Genomic DNA, 21,179 nt, shown 5'->3' on the forward strand with positions numbered 1-21,179 from the left:
CACCTAATAAGGCTATGATGTGGTATCAAGGAATCTATATCAAAATTTCCCTGGTATATGGTATTATAGTTAATACTTTCAATCTGTGGATTAAAGTTTTTGGTTTTTTTCCAGGAACCTTTTCTTGTGTTAATATTATATATTTTCATTCATCTTCAGTTACGTTCATTGAATTCCCTTTTTCACGGATAGTAATTACCAATTCTTGAGTATTTTTCTTACCGATTAGCTTCTTTTATTCCTTTAATCGGTTTTTTTTTTTCATCTTAATCCACTGGAATTTTATATTAGCCAAACCTCTTCCTGTATTTTCAAATTCTCTGAGTCATGATATGCCTCATCCATAATCAGTTCCAGCTACTGATAGCTCAGTTGTTCAGCTCTCATGGCGTCCATGAGATCTGTGGTGTCTAGAAGTCCAATCTTTCATTGCCTATAGGTGTCCAGCTTTTTATTCCTCAAATATTTAAGTGCTATAATTTAAATTTATATTTTAATATAAAACACATATTCATAAAATTTACATTTTAATATAAAATATGTATTTTATATTATAAAATTAATATAAACAATAATTTAATATTGCAAGAGGAGTCTTTACCATATGAGCCAACCAGAAAAGCCCTGTTTTTTAATATGAATCAGTTCTTTGTGTTTTAATGGCTTGCTAGGTACTGTCACAGAGAAGGCAATGGCACCCCACTTCAGTACTCTTGCCTGGAAAATCCTATGGATGGAGGAACCTGGTAGGCTGCAGTCCATGGGGTCGCTAGAGTCGGACACGACTGAGCGACTTCACTTTCACTTTTCACTTTCATGCATTAGAGAAGGAAATGGCAACCCACTCCAGTGTTCTTGCCTGGAGAATCTCAGGGACGGGGGAGCCTAGTGGGCTGCCGTCTATGGGGTCACACAGAGTCGGACACGACTGAAGCGACTTAGCAGGAGCAGGTACTGTCACTGGTATATTTTTATCATATATAATAGCCTTTTGCCAGAAACTAAAATAAATATTAGAAATAGAGGCCACATGGAATCAATATGTCAGGATGCTGGACACATTTAGCTCAGGACTGCTGAGAGCTCTTGCTGTGCGGGTGTGTCCATTCTCACAGGCGGAGGATATAGCATGGGGTTTGTCACACTCACTCCAACTGGCTGTGCGTGCAGGCCAGCACTCAGAACGCAGACAAAATAACGAACTTATGTGTCACATTATTTAGAGACAAATAAAGTTAAAGGCATGAGCTTGGGCAGCTCTTAAGTGGGTTGGTTCGTTTACTGTATTTGATTTTCTTTGCTTTTTTTATTGGAATACAGTTGCTTTACAATGTTGTGTTAGTTTCTGCTGTATCACATCGTGCATCAGTCATATATATACATATGTACTCTCCCTGTTGATCCTCCCTCCCACCTTCCTATTCCACCCCTCTAGGCCATCACAGAGAACAGAGCTGAGCTCCCTGTGCTATCCACAGCAGCTTCCCGCCATCTATTAATATTTCACTCTTTGCAGTATGTATATCTCAATGCTACTCTCTCAATGCATCCCACCCTCTCCTTCCCCAAAATGCTGTGTCCGAAAGTCTGTTCCCTATGCCTGCATCTCCATTCCTACCCTGCAAATAGGCTCATCAGTACCATTTTTCTAGATTCCGCACATATGTGTGAGTCTACAACATTTGGTTTTCTCTTTCTTACTTACTTCACTCTCTATGACAGGCTCTAGTTTCATCCACATCACTTCAACTGACTTGATTTTGTTCCTTTGTATGGCTGAGTAATATTCCATTGTATATACGTACCACATCTTCCTTACCATTCATCTGTCAACGGACACCTAGGCTGCTTTCATGTCCTGGCTATTGTAAATAGTGTTACAGTGAAGACTGGGATACATGTGTCTATTTTGAGTTCTGCTGTTCTCAGGGTACACACCCAGTAGTGGATGCTGGGTCATATGGCAGTTCTATTTTTAGCTTTTTAAGCAACCTCCATACTGGTCTCCACAATTTACATTCTCACCAACAGTGTTAGAGGGTTCCCTTTTCTCCACACCCTCTCCAGCAATTATTGTTTATAGATTTTTTTTGATGATGCCATTGTGGCCGGTGTTAGGTGGTACCTCATTGTAGGTTTGACTTGCATTTCTCCAATAATGCGCAATGTTGAGCATCTTTTCACATGCCTCTTGGCCATCTAACCACTTTTTTTTGTAACCTGAAGAAATTATGGGATGAGAAAGGCAGAGACAAAAAGGACTGCTGACTAAGACAGCGTGCCTTTAGTTATGGCTTGATACCTGGTGTGACCCTCCTGAGATCTTTGTTTTCCCCCATTTATTTGTTTATTTTTGGCTGTGCTGGGTCTTTGTTGCTGTGCGGGCTTTTCTGTAGTTGTGGTACATGGGCTTCCCAGCGCGGTGGCTTCTCTTCTTGTGGAGCACAGGCTCTAGGGCTTCAGTAGTCGTGTCTCCTGGGCTCTGGAGCACAGTCTCAGCAGTTGGGCACACAGACTTAGATGCTCTGCACCATGGGGGAGCAACATGTGGGATCTTCCTGGATCAGGGATCGAACCTGTGTCTCCTGCCTTTTCTTTACCACTGAGCCACCAGGGCAGAGAAGGTGATGGCACCCCACTCCAGTACTCTTGCCTGGAAAATCCCATGGATGGAGGAGCCTGGTAGGCTGCAGTCCATGGGGTCACGAAGAGTCAGACACAACTGAGCGACTTCACTTTCACTTTTCACTTTTATGCATTGGAGAAGGAAATGGCAACCCACTCCAGTGTTCTTGCCTGGAGAATCCCAGGGACAGAGGAGCCTAGTGGGCTGCCGTCTATGGGGTCGCGCAGAGTCGGACACTGCTGAAGCGACTGAGCAGCAGCAGCAGCAGCAGAGCCACCAGGGAAACCCTCCTCTGAGATCTTTTTACAAGCTTTTAAAAGCTTAACTGTTCTTAGCTGAGGGCTGCATCTTGTGCCTCAGAGGGGACACTTAGATGAGGTTTTCAAATCAGTATGAAACCCTGAGACTTCACTTCCTTCAGAGACAAGCAGCTTAGTCAACTTCCTGTTTCCCCACTTCTCTGCCACTGCTTCTTGGGTGAATTTGTTAAATGGCAATGTTGATTCTTTCCCATCTTGTGTGGAACTGACATAAATTGCTGAGATAAGCAGCCAAAATCTCCTGTACTTATTTGCTCCCTGATGATGTTAAGAGTGTTTATTAACTCCTTTAGAGCAGGGGTAACCTTCAGGATCTAATGCCTAATGATCGAAGGTGGAGCTGATGTAATAATAATAGGAATGAAAGCACATTAAATGTAATTCACTTGAATCATCCCCCCGGCCCCAGTCTGTGGAAAAATTGTCTTCCACAAAACTGGTCCGTGGTGCCAGAAAGGTTGGGGACTGCTGCTTCAGATCATTATGGTCTCCTTTGTGTCTCACTGAGCACTTGCTAGTAAGTTTAAATTCCTGCATCAAAATAAATTCCGAGCTGGCCAATCCAGATGTAATCCAACTAAAGATTTTTTGAAAGCATTTTTTCATCATTGTAGTAGGAAATCCAGTAAAATAATCAAAACAGCAATACACAGAAAGAATCTCCTTCTCTGTAAGCTTTCACTAAATAAAGACTAGGAAGGACAGATGAATTATATATATCCTGCTTCAGAAACAGTTAACCTATCATTTAGTAGGATATTGTCTTCGTTAGCAACTTGGAGTAGGAGCCAACTGTTCTATCCTTGCGTCTCATTGCCTGGCAGTGCACATAGGGGTAAGTCAACACATTGGATTGAGTAACTGGGATTCTAGATGCTCTATAAAATTCTTTTACAGAGCGCCATACAGCAGAGGGGTGAGGAATCTGCTGCCAGTGCAGGGAGTGCAGGAGACGTGGGTTCAATCCCTGGATTGGGAAGATCCCCTGGAGTAGGAAATGGCACCCCACTCCAGGATTCTTGCCTGGAGAATCCCATGGACAGAGGAGCCTGGGAGGCTGCAGTCCATGGGGTCGCAAAGAGTCAGACATGACTGAGTGGCTCCGCGCGCGCATACACACACACACACACACACACACACACACACACACACACACATTCAAAGGACAACCTGAGATTTAACATACAGCTTTTGAAATAGGGACTTGTTTTTACTCTGAGGTCAGAAACCTCCACAGCTGAGTACTTTGGATAATGAAAGTCCTTTTTCTATATTTGCCCAGCCTGAACTGGACACAGGCAAATGTCATACAATCTGCACTTAAACATTCTTTTCTTTCCATTTTAACAGTGTTTATATTTCCTGATACACATCTAAAAGGTTCAGAGTATTTACTGTATATGTAAATACGCTTTTAAGAAAAAAAAAACAAAACAGCATATGCAGTTTTCACATGCAAGTTATTTTCAGCAGATAGTTCCTCCTCTGAAGCACAAAAGGCTTGATATAAAAACAAACAAGAGAGAATGTGCTGTTTTAACAAATGGGTCCTTGGAGATGAATTTTTAGGACATTTTTTTTTTCCAATCTAGCTTTTACCCCATCACTTAGTCACACTTAGAGAAATCCTGAAATAAATCAGTGACATTCTCACAATTCTCAAGGCTGACAGTTTAATTTTTTTCCTGTTTTGTCTATTGCTGTGGCCAATATAGTTAAGTCATACCCATGTGAAAAATTACTTGTACAAGAAAAATGCTGGACGTGTGTGTTTTCAGGAAGATTTGTTTCTGCTAATGTGCATGACATCATTTGCACGTGAAGCTAATTCGCTTACCCTACGTAATTTAGAATATTAATGTTGTTTCCAAAAAACCAAAGCAAGCCCAATTCAAAAGGAAATTAATGTTTCAGTTACTAATTTTGCATTATGGTTAGAGTAATTGCATTTTAAAATATTTTAGCAGATAAACCACTGATTTCAAAACAGAGTTGTTAATTATATAGACTGGATGCCAACTCAGGATGGGGTTATTTCAGTACAAAGAGGAGAAAATCCTAATTTATAACAATATTCCAGAAATGGCAACAGAGATCAAATGTTAGTATTCCTATCTTTCAGACTGTCCTCTAATTTCATTTTCCATTAAAAGTTAGCTGTGATTCTTGTGCCTTGAGGATTTTCTAATAGACTTTTTACTATTTATTCCAGCAGGTACAAGCCTTAAGTCCACAATATTGTTTGCTTTCCTGCTTCCACACTGTCAGAAATATTAGGGGCCATGGGAGAATGCAGACCTCAAAACTGACCATACTTAACTTGTGTTTTATGAAGTTTTGACATTAATTCCTTTTTTTCTTTAACAGGCTGTGTGTCTTACTTTCATTTTTATGGATTAATATAAGAATTTTAGTAACTAAGGAGATTCTTATTTGCTTCCCAAACTTAAACATCAGTATTAATAGACACAAAAGGCACAATTTAACATATTTTATTGGCTGAGTGTAAAGGTCAAAATTACCAAGCTTTATAGAAGCATGATTAGAAGTATACAGTAGACCCCTTGTAGAAATCATGAAGGAAAGCCAGTGTAGGCAATGTCTGGAACACAATTGCAAAATGTGAGTTGCTCCCTGTGACGGAAGCAGAGCAATTGTCGAGTTTGACTAGATTGCAAAAGAATTTAAAGGGGCAGCAGATGTTTAAGAAGGCATGAAATAGCTTTGTCGTCCTCATGTAATGTTCGCTGAGAAGCATGCTAGGTATTAAGCAATCCATACTGAATCCCTATGCAGTGATTTTATTTCCAACTGAGATAAGTAGGTGAGATAGATAAACAAAAGCAGAAGGCTTAATTAGTCCTGCCCTTGCCTCAGTCTCTAAGGTGGCTGGAGCATTACTCACCATTTTGCTGAGAAAAAAATTAAAGAAGAGAGTGCAATAGGTGCGGGAAGAAAAAAAACTAATTTTTTCAAAGGCAAGAGATTGCCCTGTAAAACAAAAGGTACATAGTGAATCAGACAGACACATTTCTCTGCAGGTCTGTATTCAGGTATTAGTAGAGCTAGATTTCAGAGTTCTGATGTTTTAACTAAGAAAAAAATGACTTATTAGCGAGAAGGCAGTTTTCTCAAATTACATTGAAGAACCTTTGTGCCATTCAAAATTTGCAACGGCCTCCTGCTTCAAACACGTTTTGTCATTCCCAGCTTTGAGGAGAATTTGGAGAATACTTGTAGAAAGGCAGCTGTGCTTCAATCATGTTTATTCTTTAGCTACGGTCGCAGGCTTCCCTTTAACATGCTAGTGTTCTCTTCTTTTGCAGGGACTTTACGTTTTTGTGGTCTATTTCATTCTACACAACCAGACGTGCTGCCCCATGAAGGCCAGCTACACAGTGGAAATGAATGGGCACCCAGGACCTAGCACCGCCTTCTTCACCCCCGGGAGTGGAATGCCTGCTGCTGGGGGCGAGATCAGCAAGTCCACCCAGAATCTTATCAGTGCTATGGAGGAGGTGCCTCTCCTTGCCCTTTCTCTGGCTCCGTCTGTCTGTCTGTCTGTCTCATACGCAACCTTTCCATTTTATAGAGTACGAGTTAAAAGGTGCCACGTAACTTTCAGATCCTTTTCCTACTGACGTTCTCTGATCTCTGATATTTGCTGTGCTTACTGCCGTACCGTGTCTGTTATCTAATTCTTCCTCTGTGCTTTGTGAGCTCTGCTCACCAGTGGTTTGTACTGGGAAGTCAGTATGTAATTTGTCATTTCTTTTTCCAGAAGCTTCCTAATTTGACCTTTGTGTGTAGTCACTCAGTTGTGTCCGACTCTTTGTGACCCCATGGACTGCAGCCCGCCGGGCTCCTCTGTCCTTGCAGTGACTAAATCTGCTTCAGAAATGGTGTTTCAAATACGGTTCCCGCATGAAAATATTTTCACGGCTCTCTTCCTTTGCCCATCCCAATTCACCATTCAATCCCAGCAAACAAACAAACCTCCCACTGGTCCTGACCATGTCGTTTTGGGTTCCTATGTCTAAATCACGTTGCCACCAACCCATCAATAGTGTCAGCCACAGCACTGGCACCACTGCTCGTATTTTAAAACGTACCTGAAGTTATTTGTCCAGGAAGACACGGTCAGGAGGGTTACCCTGACAATTCCTGCAGTGCCTAAGATAAGCCTGCCTACCATTCCTCACAGAGCTTATATCAGTGTCTCTATATTAAAGAGCCAAGGGAAACAGTATTTGTGTTTGTGTCCTGAAAAAAATCAAGAAATCAAAGTGCATATATCTGAAAAGAAAACAGGTAATAGGTGGATAGATAAATAGATAATCTGCCTGTTCAGTGATATGTTTTGCTGTCTTTCATGTTAAATTTTGAAAGCAATTTTATTCATGTTAGGTGAAAATTAAGTGATCACAAATAAAGTATCATATTTAAAGACTGGCATATATGTTTAGTACCCTTAAATGTTTAGCAACCTAGTACCATTTCTATATCCCAGAAGTTCTTAAAACTGAATTATTTTCACATCACAGCTGATAACCATAGAAACAAATATTGCCAGGATCAGCAGTGCAGGAGTAAATCTTTAAAACAAGTTTTTTTGTCTCTTTGATTGGTTACCCAGTTTAGATCTGTCTAGATCTGAACTGTACAATACACTAGCTATTAACCACGTGTGACTGCTTAAATTTAAACTAGCCAAATTTAAGTAACAGTAAAAATTCAATTCATCCACCACCCTGGCCACGTCCAAGTGCTCAGTAGCCATCGTAATGGAGAGTAAAGGTATAAAATGTTTGTAGCCTCACAGGGCTCCACCAAACCATACTGCACCATCACTGTCCTGAAGAGTGCTAGTCCAGATGTTCTGCTGCTTCAGGAAATGTTTTAAGGTTTCCTCTTCTCTCAGACTGACTTGTCCCTCCCTCAGATCCCTCTCCCCAGTTGCGAGGCATCCTGTAGTCCCTCAGAGCGCCTTGTATTGGGAGGCGGCAGTTGTGGCGGTTCAGTTCCTGGCCTGGGCCGCTACTTGAATGTCCGTGGCGGGTGTAGCACAAAGCCGTGCCCTCAAGTGCGCCCTGCATTCCTCAGAAGCTTGGAATTGGCCCTGCTCCAGCTGTCAGCGAGGGACTGGCGGACACATTCTGAAAAGCCAGGCAGAGAAGGGAAAGCATTAGGAAAGGAAGGATTAAGGGATTTTTTTTTTTTTAAGCAGTAACCAGAAAGGAAGCAAATATATTTACTCACTTCAAGATAGAACTCTCTTTTTCATCATTTAAATTTTAAAAAGGAGGACTTTAGAATTCTATCAAAGAGCTTTTCTTTTCAATTCAGTATATCCTCGTAGATAGCTACTATATTTAAAATTCTATGTTTTATCTTAAAGATTAGGAGAGCTCTTTTCTAGGTCTTATACTTTTAACCACTTTTTTTTTTTTGCACATATTCTGTGAAAAACAATTAATGTATGGATTGGGTTAAAAGATACTTCTCTTTTTCCACACATGACAGCATAGAAATCTACAAGTAATTCTCATAGAGAAATTGTTTAGTGTCACCAGGCGAGAGTGTGTCATGAAAAGATGCACTTTTCTGAGGAACAGGTAAAATTAAATGTCTTACGTCTATAAACAGTTCAACTTCCCCTGCTCTTGGTCTTTGTAATGAGGTATAGAGATAAATAGCTCAGATAGATTTCAGGATAAATATCTATGTACTCATATTATGGTTTCCTTTTCTTCCCATCCCAAAGGTGCCACCTGACTGGGAGAGAGCATCCTTCCAGCAAGCCAGTCAGGCCAGCCCTGACTTAAAGCCAAGCCCACAAAACGGCGCCACGTTCCCTTCCTCTGGAGGATATGGCCAGGGGTCACTAATAGCCGATGAGGAGTCCCAGGAGTTTGATGACTTGATATTTGCATTAAAAACTGGTATGTGAACCCACAGACCCATTAGAAGGAAGCACTCTTGCTCTGCTATGATTTATATCTTCTTCCCATGAAGTTTCAGAAGTACAATGTCACCCTTAGCGCATTCCAATTCCCATGACCCATTCCTAATCCCAGCCGAATTCTAGGATATTTTGTTCTTGGCACCAAATATGAGACAACCTAAAAATAATTGACAATTTGCTTCTAAGAAAAAGGCATATTTTAACTCGATGTAAATATCTGTGCACTGAAATCTTGCTGGATAGAACACCAATTGAGATAAATTCAGCACTGTAAGAATCTGGTAGCAACCTGCCTGAGAGAGTTCTGCCTCTGACCTGCCAAAGAGAATTTCTTATGGAGTAGCTTTGAGGCAGAAACTTTCAAAGGCAACATAACGTGTCTCTCGTACAGTTCTACAGTTTTTAAAGTGCCATCATATATGGTATTTCATTGGATCTTCCTATATATTCAGCTTCACCAGTCTGTGACCCCCATGGAGAGCTGTTTTCCAATCAAATATGCATCTTCTTTCTTTTCCTTTTTTTTTTTCCTCAGAAAAATGTTGATCTGTCACTGCTACCAAAAGTTCAGTGAACTTTCACATTTCCAGATGTACAAACATTCAAGAAGATATGTCTGTGCTCAGATGAATTTATTGAAACAGTTATTCGAAAGTACATTCTATTATATATATTCCTGTGTTCAGATCAGTGCTTGGCAGTTGGTAAACCTTTTGTAGATGTTGTTGGAAAATGAATGAATGAGAGAGAGAAAAAAAGAAAGAGAAGGAGGGAGGGAGGGAGGAAGAAAAGAAAGAAAGGTGAAATTTAAGAGTTTGCTTGGCGGAATAGACATTCACACAAACATGACATTAAGAGTAAGATAAGTAGTGGAAAGAGTTATTATTAATTATTGAGGATTCAGGGAAATTTTTTTAAAAATCTGATCCATTATGTCTTGAAGAATATGTAGAGTTTATGTAAGTAAAGCATAGAGGAAAGGCATTACAGGCTGAGGGAACAGAATTAGCCAAAGCTCAGGGCTGCAGGGGATGGGGAGTAGGGTAAGTGAAGTCAGGCAGCAGAAGAAAAGCCTGGAAAGTAGTTTACCTGCTTTGTTGATAAATCACTGTAGTTCCTCAGCTGGGTTTCAGCTGGCACCCTGTTTGGGATATTCACAGACATGCTCAGTGAAAAGGTCCCCTGACCAGATATACTTGGGAAACTGCAGAGATTCAGTATTCAGTTGAGCATTTTAGCAGGTCTAAAAAGTCCTAAAGAAACCCACTTCATTCACCTGTGGCTTCCGGAACACGGTTAGCGACAGATTCATCTGGGGAAGCGAACACTTACTGACACTCTGCATGATAGAAAATTCTCTTCAGATGCCACGCTAAGGGGTGGGGTTTTTATAGAACTCAGTAAGCCACGGAGGTTTTTGAGGAGGAGAACGACATGTTCCCACTGGTTTTGAGGCAAAGTAACTCTTAGGGAAGTCTGAAGAATAAATTTAGAAGCAAAATCAGAAACATTGAGAGGTAATTCCCATGGCCCCAAGAAACATGATTTAAACCTCAAATCTGGGAGGTGGCAAGAAAAAGGACAAGGGGAATGCTGAGGCAACACGGAGATGACAGTCATCAAAGACTCATGATTCTCACCTAGGAGACTGGGGAATCTTACATAGAGAATTCGCTCGTTTATTTGCTCTCAAGGGGACACTGGTGAGTTCAGACTTGGATCATTTGATCATTCAGCCTGGTGGCTCTTATATATTCAAGTTGGGATCTTTGGTGAGAGATCAAGGTTGGAGGTGATGATCTTGAATGGCATCATGCAGAGTTACATGTGAAACTATGGGGAGAAATGAGTTTACTCTGGAAGAGTGGAAGCTAAGAGATGAGATGGAAAGAGGTTAGGAAGGAAACAGAGAGGGAAGAATGGAAGACATGAGGAGAAAGGAAAGGAAACAAGAACATCCAAGATAATACTTATGCTTAACAGTGAATAGAAGAGGGTCCTACAAAGGACACTGTAGCAAGGTCAGCACGAGAACTAGAGAGAAGAGAGTTCCATGAAGGAGGAAGGGGCAAGTGTGTAAAATGCTCATCCAAGTTAGGACTGAAAGGGGGCGTTCAGGTTACAAATAATTCTCAGGGTAGATTATGTCCCCAGCATTGCAATGCAGACAGCTGCTGTTATGACACTGGAAGCATGAAATGAATTCCTACAACATAATTAAATTAGATCTGGGTCCTATATATATAACAAGTATTAAATGCATTCCGTTGAGGAATGCATGGAATGACTTGCTTACTTATAGACTGAGTTTAGCATTCCTTAGAGTTCACAAAACTCTTTTAGGAAGTAAATGCTTAAAAAGACCAAAATAGCAGTCTCTCACACTGGCTCCCTCTGTTTTTAGAAGAGGTACTATAATAACCAAGTCCTACCCCATAGATACTTTCCATCGTAGAATGTGGTCAAATCAAAGGGGCAGTCCACCTGCCATTCTGTCCACAGTGGAATTCACAGTTGACACACAGGCCAGGTTTGGCTTAACCAGGAGTTTTATTTGAACCTCATTGCACTTTTAACATTTTTAGGAGCCAAAATTTTAAAATGTAGAGATATCCCATAAAAATCCAGAATTTCTTCATTAAAAAAAAAAAATCTACCAATAAAGTGCTTAAAATCATCGCTTGATTGGAGCTGAGTAATGGCTGCTCTTCCAGTAGGACGTGAGCTCTTCAGTTTGTCCAGTGCCCACCAGCCCTGTGTCACTGATTCATGCGAGCCTCCCTTGCAACTGTGATGTTTGAGTTTGTAAACCTTGACCTTAACTGTGGGCCACTCAAAGTCAAACTGGAAACAGTGGATCTTCCAAGTCTTTCTCATTAGAACCCCTAAACAACTTTGAAAAACTGTGTTACTGTTTGCATATATCTAAATAAGCATCTAAAGGTGTCATCATGAGTTTAAATAGTATCAAACAATATTATTTCTATTGTTATAAATTTTAGGGTTTAAGGGTTTAAGTACCAGAGCAATTTGATGCCCACTGTTATTCATTTTATTTCAAATATATACAAGCAATCTTTTCCTTTACAGCTGGAGATTTCACACCATTCTCTTTTCTCTTTTAACTTGTATAGCCATTCTACTCACAACACAGAATTTTATCCTAATTTAATATATTTTATGTTTGAAATTCATTTGGTATAAAATACAAGCCCTGGCCCCCAAAGCAGTCATGGATTTGTTTTTCCATTTGAATTTTAACCATATTGAATTTATTTTTTAAAAAAGAACACAAAGAAAAAGAAAACACAATTGACCATTTTCATTTTTTAAATAAATTATTTGTCCCTGTATGAGAAATTCACATTTCACTCTAAAAAGAGGACATAGCATCTTTCAATTAGTTGTTCTCTAAATACATCGGCCTCGGGCCTGGCAGGCTAGTGGATAAGACGCCAAGTTTCCACTGTAGTGGGTACACGTTTGATCCCTGCTTGGGGAACTAAGGTCCCAGCATGCCACACTGCACAACCAAAATAAAGAAGAAGGAAAAAGAAATCCATCAGGCTCTTCACAGGCAAATGAGACATGAGTGTGTTCGGCTTTGAAACAGGGTGTTTTTTCACTGGGGTTTCTCCCAGAGGGACTAATCTGACTCCCCATCTTCCTTAGTCCATTAACTTCCTTCTTTTACCTCAGACCAGTGACACTAATGTCAGGTAGACGTTTCCTTACTGGAAACCTTTAAATGATTTCTTTTTCAGTCAGAAGAAAATAAATACCAAGTCCTTGAACACAAATGAAAACATTCAGAATCAAGGTCCAAATTCATGAACTCTTCAAAGAACCCATTAATAAATTTCTCTTTCAGAGGCATCACATAAAACTACAATGACTTATTTAACTCCAAGAACTTAGGCACTCCAGTGTACTGAGCAAAGTTAGATGGAGATCAAAGTGGAAAAGTAGAATTTGAAAAGATTTTGATTTCTTTGCTTCAGAAGCCAATCGAAGGAGTGCGACCTTTGTATCACTGCCACATTTCAAAAGGTCATAGAAAATAAGAATGGGCTTTGAGTTCAGAGACGTTTGTGTTGAGATCCTAGCTCTTCAGTCTTCTGTCTGTATGGCTTTCAGTAGGGAGCTCAACCTTTCAGTTTCCTTGTTTATTATTTTTTTTTAATTATTTTAAATTTTATTTTATTTTTAAACTTTACAAATTGTTATTAGTTTTGCCAAATATCCTCGTTTATCACATAAGGGTTCTCATTGTTAGTTTTCATGAAGTTTAGAAATTGTCTATGAGAAGAGTCTACTGTAGTGTCTGGCAGAATTGAAATTCAGTATGTGGTATAAATTATTTGTTATTATGCTTAAAAACAGTTTTAAATGTTTATAATGTGTTCTGTAACACCTGAGTGTTTGCTGACTCATAACTCTTGAAAACAGTGAGGTAGGTTGGTGCCTGAATATCTGCCAAGTAGTTTGAAATGTATTCTATAAACAGATGTGTGAACACGTGAAACCTGGGGAACAAAGAAGTCACACAGTTAGAGCTGACCCCATAAGAGACCATTAGTTCAGTTCAGCCCCTCAGTCATGCCTGACTCTTTGAGACCCCATGAACCACAGCACACCAGGCCTCCTTGTCCATCACCAACTCCTGGAGTTCACCCAAACTCATGTCCATCAAGTCGGTGATGCCATCCACCCATCTCATCCTCTGTCGTCCCCTTCTCCTCCTGCCCCCAATCCCTCCCTGCATCAGAGTCTTTTCCAATGAGTCAGCTCTTCGCATGAGGTGGCCAGAGTATTGGAATTTCAGTTTCAACATCAGTCCTTCCAATGAACACCCAGGACTGATCTCCTTTAGGATGGACTGGTTGGATCTCCTTGTAGTCCAAGGGACTCCCAAGAGTCTCCAACACCACAGTTCAAAAGCATCAATTCTTCGGTGCTCAGCTTTCTTTATAGTCCAACTCTCACATCCACACATGACCACTGGAAAAACCATAGCCTTGACTAGACGGACCTTTGCTGACAAAGTAATGTCTCTGCTTTTCAATATGAGAGACCATAGGATGTATTAAAAGACAACACCCTACGTTTGGTGTCAGAAGTCCAGGTGGAGGGACTTCCCTGCTGGCCCACTGACTTAAGACTCTGTACTTCTAATTCAGGGAGCCCACCTTCAATCCCTGGTCAGGGGACTAGATCCCACATACTGCAACAAAGATTGAAAATCTCACATGACACAACTCAGATCCAGCATAGCCAAATAAATGGATAATTTTTTTTTTTTAAATAGAGAATTCCCTGGCAGTCCAGTGGTCAGGGGTTTTCACTGCCATGGACCTGGATTCAGTCCCTTGTCAGAGAACTAAGATCCCACAAGCAGCATGACATGGCCAAAAACAAAGTAAAATTTTACAAAATAAGTCCAGCTGTATATCTTCATTCTAGAATTTCCCTGCTATGTAACGTGGGCCACTCAGTGAACACCTCTGATCCCCACTCAATCTCTGTGTCTATAAAACAGGACTACTGTCATGCTTTCTAAAGTATGTTGAAATGTCGAGCAGGGACTCTGGATAAATTTGACTTGTTCCTTGTAGTTCCTTTGACATCGCCTGTTCAGTCTACCAAGAGGGAGAGTTAACTATCATCACACTTACTGGATTTTTCATAAATTTTTAGCTTAAAATTTAAGCACGAAAATGCTTTTCAGAATATCAGGATGCCTATTGCCAAATACCTTCCTAGACCACTGAATGAATTACAAAGAGACAAGAAACCTGGGCTGTGTTCCCAGTTCTGCCATGTTATACTCGTGTGGAGAATGTGTTCTGTCTTGAGTCTCGGCGAGGGATCAGGATTTGGGTATTGTGCATTTACGTCAGCTGAGAGGAACCTGAAAGAGGAGGATGAGGTGGCTCACACAGATGTGGTGACTCAGGGAAGGCTGCATCGAGAACTTGCTGACATGGTTCAGGGCTCCACGCTACTGGACAAGGAGGCAACAGCCAGTCACTTGTATAGCTCCAGCCACGTTCAGCCTCTCAGCCCTGTGTACCCCCACCCTCACAGTCTGCTCAGCAGGGTCTCAGTTCACAAACTTCTTTCTAGCATGCTTTGTCGCCATGCTGGGCAGATGCTTATACATTCCTAGTGTCATTTAGAGGGGCTTCCTAGGTGACTCGGCGGTGAAGAATCCACCTGCAGTGGGGAGATGCAGGTTCGATCCCTGGGTCGGGAAGATCCCCTGGGCAGAAAATGGCAACCCACTCCAGTGTTCTTGCTGGAAAAATCCAACGGACAGAGGAGCCTGGTGAACTACAGTCCATGGGGTCACAAAGAGCTGGATTCGAGCCTGGTGAACTGCAGTCCATGGAGTCGCAAAGAGCTGAATGTGACTGAGCAGACACAATGACATTTAGAGCAGGCCACCTTTGAAATCAGAGGGAGCTGGTGCTCGATTGTTACATTAAGCCCCACTTTCCCCTGGTACTAATGCTGAGGTCCTTTCTGTTTCTCTGGAGTTAATCCCATATTGGGCAACTGAACCCTTGAGTTACTCAGATCAAGCTGCTATAGGCCTCAGGGCCTCAATCACCACTTTATAAAATGCCAGTGTGTCACTGATCCAGTGGGAGGTTCTTCTGTTATAAGTTGGGCAGTTCCTCTGCTTCCCTGGCAGAGAAACATGGGCCCTTTGTCCTTCAAAGACAGTGTGGCAAATTCAAATATTACTTAAAACGTAGGGCCAAACACCATAAGGGATTCAAGAAGGCTGATAACAACAGCAGCAAAAGACTAGAATATGTCTATTTGGTAAAGTCCAGCCGGGTTAGTATCTTGAAAGACAATGCAGCAAGTTCCAGGCTTGCAGTTTACAATAGGAACTAATGTTTGTTCTTGAGAAGGCAGTGGAATGCAGAATGGATCAGCAGGACATTCTGATGAACTGGTGATAAAAATTAAAGAGGCATTTTCAAGAACTAAGATGCAGAGCACAATTTATTACTATACTCAACAAACATTTACTGATTACACGCAGTGGCTAGGCGCTGTCCTGTGACCTGGGGGACATATTCCAATGGAAGAACTAGAAATTTTTAAAGAGAATCAACATGTTGTCACGGGTAGCACAGGAGATGCTACCTGAGTTGATATTTATAGGAAGAGTGAAAGCAACCAAGCAGAAGGGTTGAGGGGCAGGGAAAGAGCCTTCTAGGCAGAAGTGCTGATTAATGACATGGTGGGGAAAGGAAGTGACCAGTGGCTCTAGTGAGACATTTAGGCTAGAGAGCAGGCCAGAGTCAGATGGATCAGCCTTGAAGCTGGGCTGAAGACAAGCCCTCCAGAGGTCAGACAGCAGGAGGAGATGCGAAAGAAAGCAGAAGAGCTTTGAAAAGGGTCCACAGGATAAGATGGGCCAGTGTGGTGTCACAGAACCAAAGCCAGGCAGTGGGGTTTCAACAGCAGCCTTTAAAAGAGAGAGGGTGGGAAGGACAGAGACCCAAAAAGGGAGGGTTTGGCTAGAAGGAGAACCTTAGCAGGCTCCTGCTTCCATCTCCAAATAGATTGAGAAGAAGCTAATCCACTGTCTTCCCATAGCTACCAGCCCTTCAAAACTGCCTTTCCTACCCCCCAGGTAGAAAGGGAAGTATGAGTTGCCCGGGCAGCTGGCTTTTCACTTTCTTTCTTGTTGGCAGTCTTGTGCCCAGCAGAGGGGGTGGGGCTGGGAGCTGTAATCTCTGATGATTCAGCCAACAGCACACCCTGTGACCATATCCCTATTGTGTCTGTGTGTGTGTGTGTGTGTGTGTGTGTGTGTGTGTGTGTGTGTAAGAGAGAGAGAGAGTTTGTGTGTTTACACATTTCAGAAGAAAACAGCAAGGTGTTAGTCTAGGCTTGTGTCAGGTTTTCTGAATCATTCCGAGTTGGGAAAAAAGTAGTAAATAGTGGCACTTCCTCAATACAAAGATTCTGGGTGCTATCTGCAACCAACAGCTAGCTTTGTGGGATTCCTGTGCAGATCTGATTTTGGCACTGTGTTACATAATTATTCTTATCTTGGGATCAGATCTGAGTCATTCAGAGCCAGTGTCTTCTGGGCGCTGATACTATACCATGTGTTAATGCACGGTTTTCTCAGGTCCCTGCCCTCACCGAGGGTCGGCTGAGGGACCTACCAGGTTCAGTAGATGTAGGGTTGGAGGATATATGTTTTCTAACAGCAAATCCTACCCCACCCCACCCCCCGCACTGAAAAGTTCTAATTAACTTGCCTGATTTCTTTTGTACTTTAATAAACCCCCAATTAAGAAATGGTGTTCTTCGGAGTAAGTTATGCCTGTCAACCATGTAGAAACAGGAAAAAAAGATTGAGAACACAAATCCATGTCTTTAGAAATTAATCTGTACTTAACAGAAACTACCAAAAGGAATTTAAAATACAGTTTAATAGTTGTTAGGTGTCAATAATATGTATTCTAAGTGTATAGCTCACTTTTTACTAAGAGAATGGAAATAGACGTGTGATGACTTAATGGAACTTGACTGTTAATTTGCTGGACTAATAGGTGGGAGTTTCGTGTTTATTCTTTTTCTGCTGCAGGTGCTGGTCTCAGTGTCAGTGATAATGAATCCGGACAAGGCAGCCAGGAGGGAGGCACCTTGACTGACTCCCAGATCGTGGAACTCAGAAGGATCCCCATCGCCGACACCCACCTCTAGCACCTCAGTAATCATTAGAACGAGGGTACTTTCATATTTGTATTGGCTCTGTGCTAAAATGTTCTATAATAGGATTCTGTGAATTGTACTGGATGATGAAGCCAGAAGTGATTGTTGTGTTCGGAATATAAATTACTTACCTTTGTGCACCCTGAAAATTAACTGCTTACAGTGAAAGCCTGGATCGATTTCTATCAGTTAATAGGATTGATTTATATCCGTTAATAGAATGTACATATTCCAAGAGTATTCGTTGTTTTTTAATAGTGCTAACATTGTTTAATAAAAGTAATAACAATCAATAAAAACCATAGAATCCATTTGGCATCACCCAAGCTTGTTGTTTATGAGAAAATATTGTGCCCAAGCAAAGAAGCATATTCTGTCTAGCAGTGTCCACCACCCTGTTTCTTCCCACACTGATACAAGTGATCCAGATTTAAGGCTTCACCTTCATTCCTAAAAACCGTAAAATGCATTGTCTGCTGATTTTGCACCCGAGTATTGATGGACTACTGTAGTTTACATAGTCTTTCATCAAAAGTATTTATTTCTGCTCATTATAAAATTAGGGAACTGAACATCTTCCAGAATGAATGTTCTGTTCCCAGTTAAAAATAACTTCCCCAAGCATTTTAACACAGCTAAGAAGAGGATCATCCAAACAGTGCAGAGTTGTTTGGGAGAAGTTATTTCTTGGTTTGGATTTTTCAGTCTTTGTCTTGGAATGAGAAATCAGAAAGTCTGTCCTAGAACAAACACTATTGTGTTCAAGATGATTTCATTGACTATAGTTCCAGAAGAATCCTTTAAGGACAGAACAAGTTTGTTCTAAGAAAGACTTTTTGGCCTTTTATTTTTGAATTCTCAAGTATTTGGGGAAAAATCAGTAGTCATTTTAAGAAAAAATTAAAATTGAGAAAAAAAACCCACCTAAGGGAAATTTTGTTGTTAATAATTTCCCTTAAAACCATAATTAAATCACTCAACTGTTCTATTATCACCGTGAAAAAATGGCTTTATTTTTTATAAAGCCTGAGGTGGCGGTATTGATCTTGATGAATTATAAAATGACTCTCCTTTCTTCTCCCTGTTGGTACTCCCCTACTTCCATCTCATATTATATTGTTTTGAACAAAATCAAACAGCGTAAAGAACAAAAACATTATTGGCAGAGTAACAATCCTTTTTAGGAAGTTTAGAAATGGTGGTAATACAATTGAAATATACATTAAAAGACAAATGAATTTGTTGTCTCTCTCAATCTACAGCATTGCACTGTAGTGTCTTCCAAAATAGGGTAGAAGCAGTTGATGAAATTGGTTATAAAGTAAAAATTTAGCATGAAAATTTTGAAATGGGTAATAACCATTTTAAAAATGTTAAGGCTTTAATGAATTTGATGCTTAGATGATGATTGTAGAAATGTGAGATTTCATGGTGTAGAATCCATGAGTCATAATTACTGTAACATTTTTTGGCAGATAATTCGATTCTTATTTGTCACTTAAGGTGAAGTTAGCTTATTGTCAGCATTTTTAAAGCTCCTAAAAGGATTATAACTCCACCATGATGAATAACAAAGGCAACTGTCAATATCTGTTTTCATTTCTACTTGTCAGAATTTGGAAAAATCTGGCCAAAACCACTATCAATCAGGGACAGCTTTCTTACTTCAGCTCGCTGAGTTTCTATTGTTATCCAAAACGCCATATCACTAAAGAATCAGCAGAACCTCCTGCCACTGATCAGCATGATTCTTTAAATATTAAAAGGAAAGGCATGATTTTGAGAAGCTACAGTGCTAACACAAATAAGCTTCGTATTCCAACAACGGCAATGTTTTGCCATTCAGTTTCCTCTCAATGTAGAATAAAATGGGACATCAGCCAGGGAAGGACATAGGAGGAAGCAAATCAAATCATAATCTTGAAAATTCAAAAACTAGAAGTGTAACACTTTGTGATCTTTCTTTTCCAGGTTTGTTACTCCTCCATGACATTTTAAAAACATAATTATTAAGATAGATTATTATAATTATTAAGATATTCACATTCAGTACAACTCACCCATTTAAAATGTGCAATTCAGTGGTATTTGACTATATGATATTGTTGGGGTTTTTCATTTTTATTGGAGTATAGTTCCTTTACCACGTTAATTTCTGCTGTACAACAGAGAGAATCAGTTATATGTATACATGTATTCCCCCTTCTTTAGATTTCTTTCCCATTTAGGTCATGACAGAGCATTGAATAGAGTTCCCAGTGTTACACAGTTCTCATTGGTGTTTTTTTTTTAACTGTCGTAAAATATGTGTAACACCAAAATTTGCCATTTTAGCCATTTTTAAATTCAGTGATATTAATTATCCTCACAATGCTGAATATTCATTACCTTTACTTACAAAACATTTTTATCACCCTCAGAAACTCTGTATTCACCCCATCGCCTTGATATTTCTTCCCTCTGTCAGTAGACATCCAATTTAATTTCTTTGGGAAATGTCTCTGCTTCTGCATTTTTGTGATTATTTAAAATTTGTGTTTCTTGTTGCTTTAGTTCTTTCTCAAGTTTTTTTAGAATTTTTTTTTTTAAATAGGATTTTCCTAATTTGGATGTAAGTGCAGACAGGTATGGGGTTTCCCAGGGGGCTTAGTGGGTAAGGAATCCACCCGCCAAGCAGAAGACACAGGCTCAGTCCCTGGGTCAGGAAGATCCCCTGGAGAAAGAAATGACAACCCACTCCAGTATTCTTGCCTGGGAAATCCCATGGACGGAGAAGCCTGGCAGGCTACAGTTCATGGGGTTACACAGAGTTGGACACAACTTAATGACCAAACAGCCGCAGCAGCAGCCAACAGGTATGCACTTGAGATATGGAGTAGCAGTAGAGCCAGCAGAATTCAACTGAGAGGGGAGAACAGGCAAATGAGAATCTTAGTAAGCAAAACACAGAAAGCATTTCACCCTGGAACTGGATCTTCGAGTTGGTTTTTGGTCTCTTGAGGTGTTTTAGGGTTTAATTAGTACTTTCCATGGTTCCTAAATCTGACCAGAGAAGTTTAAACATGTAATGGGGCCGTGACTGGAAAAAAAATTGCTGTTCAGGAACCTAGCTCCCAAACAACTTGGTCTTGTGTTTACCAGCACTTAAGATCCACTCTGAGTTTAGCCTTAAGTGCCCCCAGGTAAATCTGTTTGAGGGTAGATCTCAATCAGAGAAGAGAATGTTGAATTTTCAAAGCAGCTGGGTGGCAGAATGGATCACCTCTAGGCAGCCTGACCTTAATTGGGAACAGAGAAAGCAACGAGGGAAATCCTGTGCTTCATGTGTTTTTTGTTAATGGCAAGACCTAGCTCTCCAGGACTGCTCTGCTGCTGCTGCTAAGTCGCTTCAGTCGTGTCCGACTTGTGCGACCCCATAGACGGCAGCCCAACAGGCTCTGCTGTCCCTGGGATTCTCCAGGCAAGAACACTGGAGTGGGTTGCCATTTCCTTCTCCACCAGGACTTCTCTAGGAGGATGT

General features: G+C 40.7%; 1 protein-coding gene across 1 annotated transcript in view; it reads left to right on the forward strand.

Annotated features, from left to right (window-relative positions):
• Positions 1 to 20,159, forward strand: part of ADGRV1 (adhesion G protein-coupled receptor V1) — a 543,203-nt gene extending 523,044 nt beyond the window's left edge. The window contains exons 88-90 of the mRNA XM_070794032.1: positions 6,273 to 6,464; positions 8,711 to 8,888; positions 17,532 to 20,159. Coding sequence (XP_070650133.1) covers positions 6,273 to 6,464; positions 8,711 to 8,888; positions 17,532 to 17,650 — 489 coding nt within the window. The 3' untranslated portion in view covers positions 17,651 to 20,159. The remainder of the gene's footprint in view (positions 1 to 6,272; positions 6,465 to 8,710; positions 8,889 to 17,531) is intronic.
• Positions 20,160 to 21,179: the final 1,020 nt, after the last annotated feature.

The sequence above is a fragment of the Bos indicus genome, chromosome 7 (genome assembly GCF_029378745.1).
Source record: "Bos indicus isolate NIAB-ARS_2022 breed Sahiwal x Tharparkar chromosome 7, NIAB-ARS_B.indTharparkar_mat_pri_1.0, whole genome shotgun sequence".
Lineage (NCBI taxonomy): Eukaryota > Metazoa > Chordata > Mammalia > Artiodactyla > Bovidae > Bos > Bos indicus.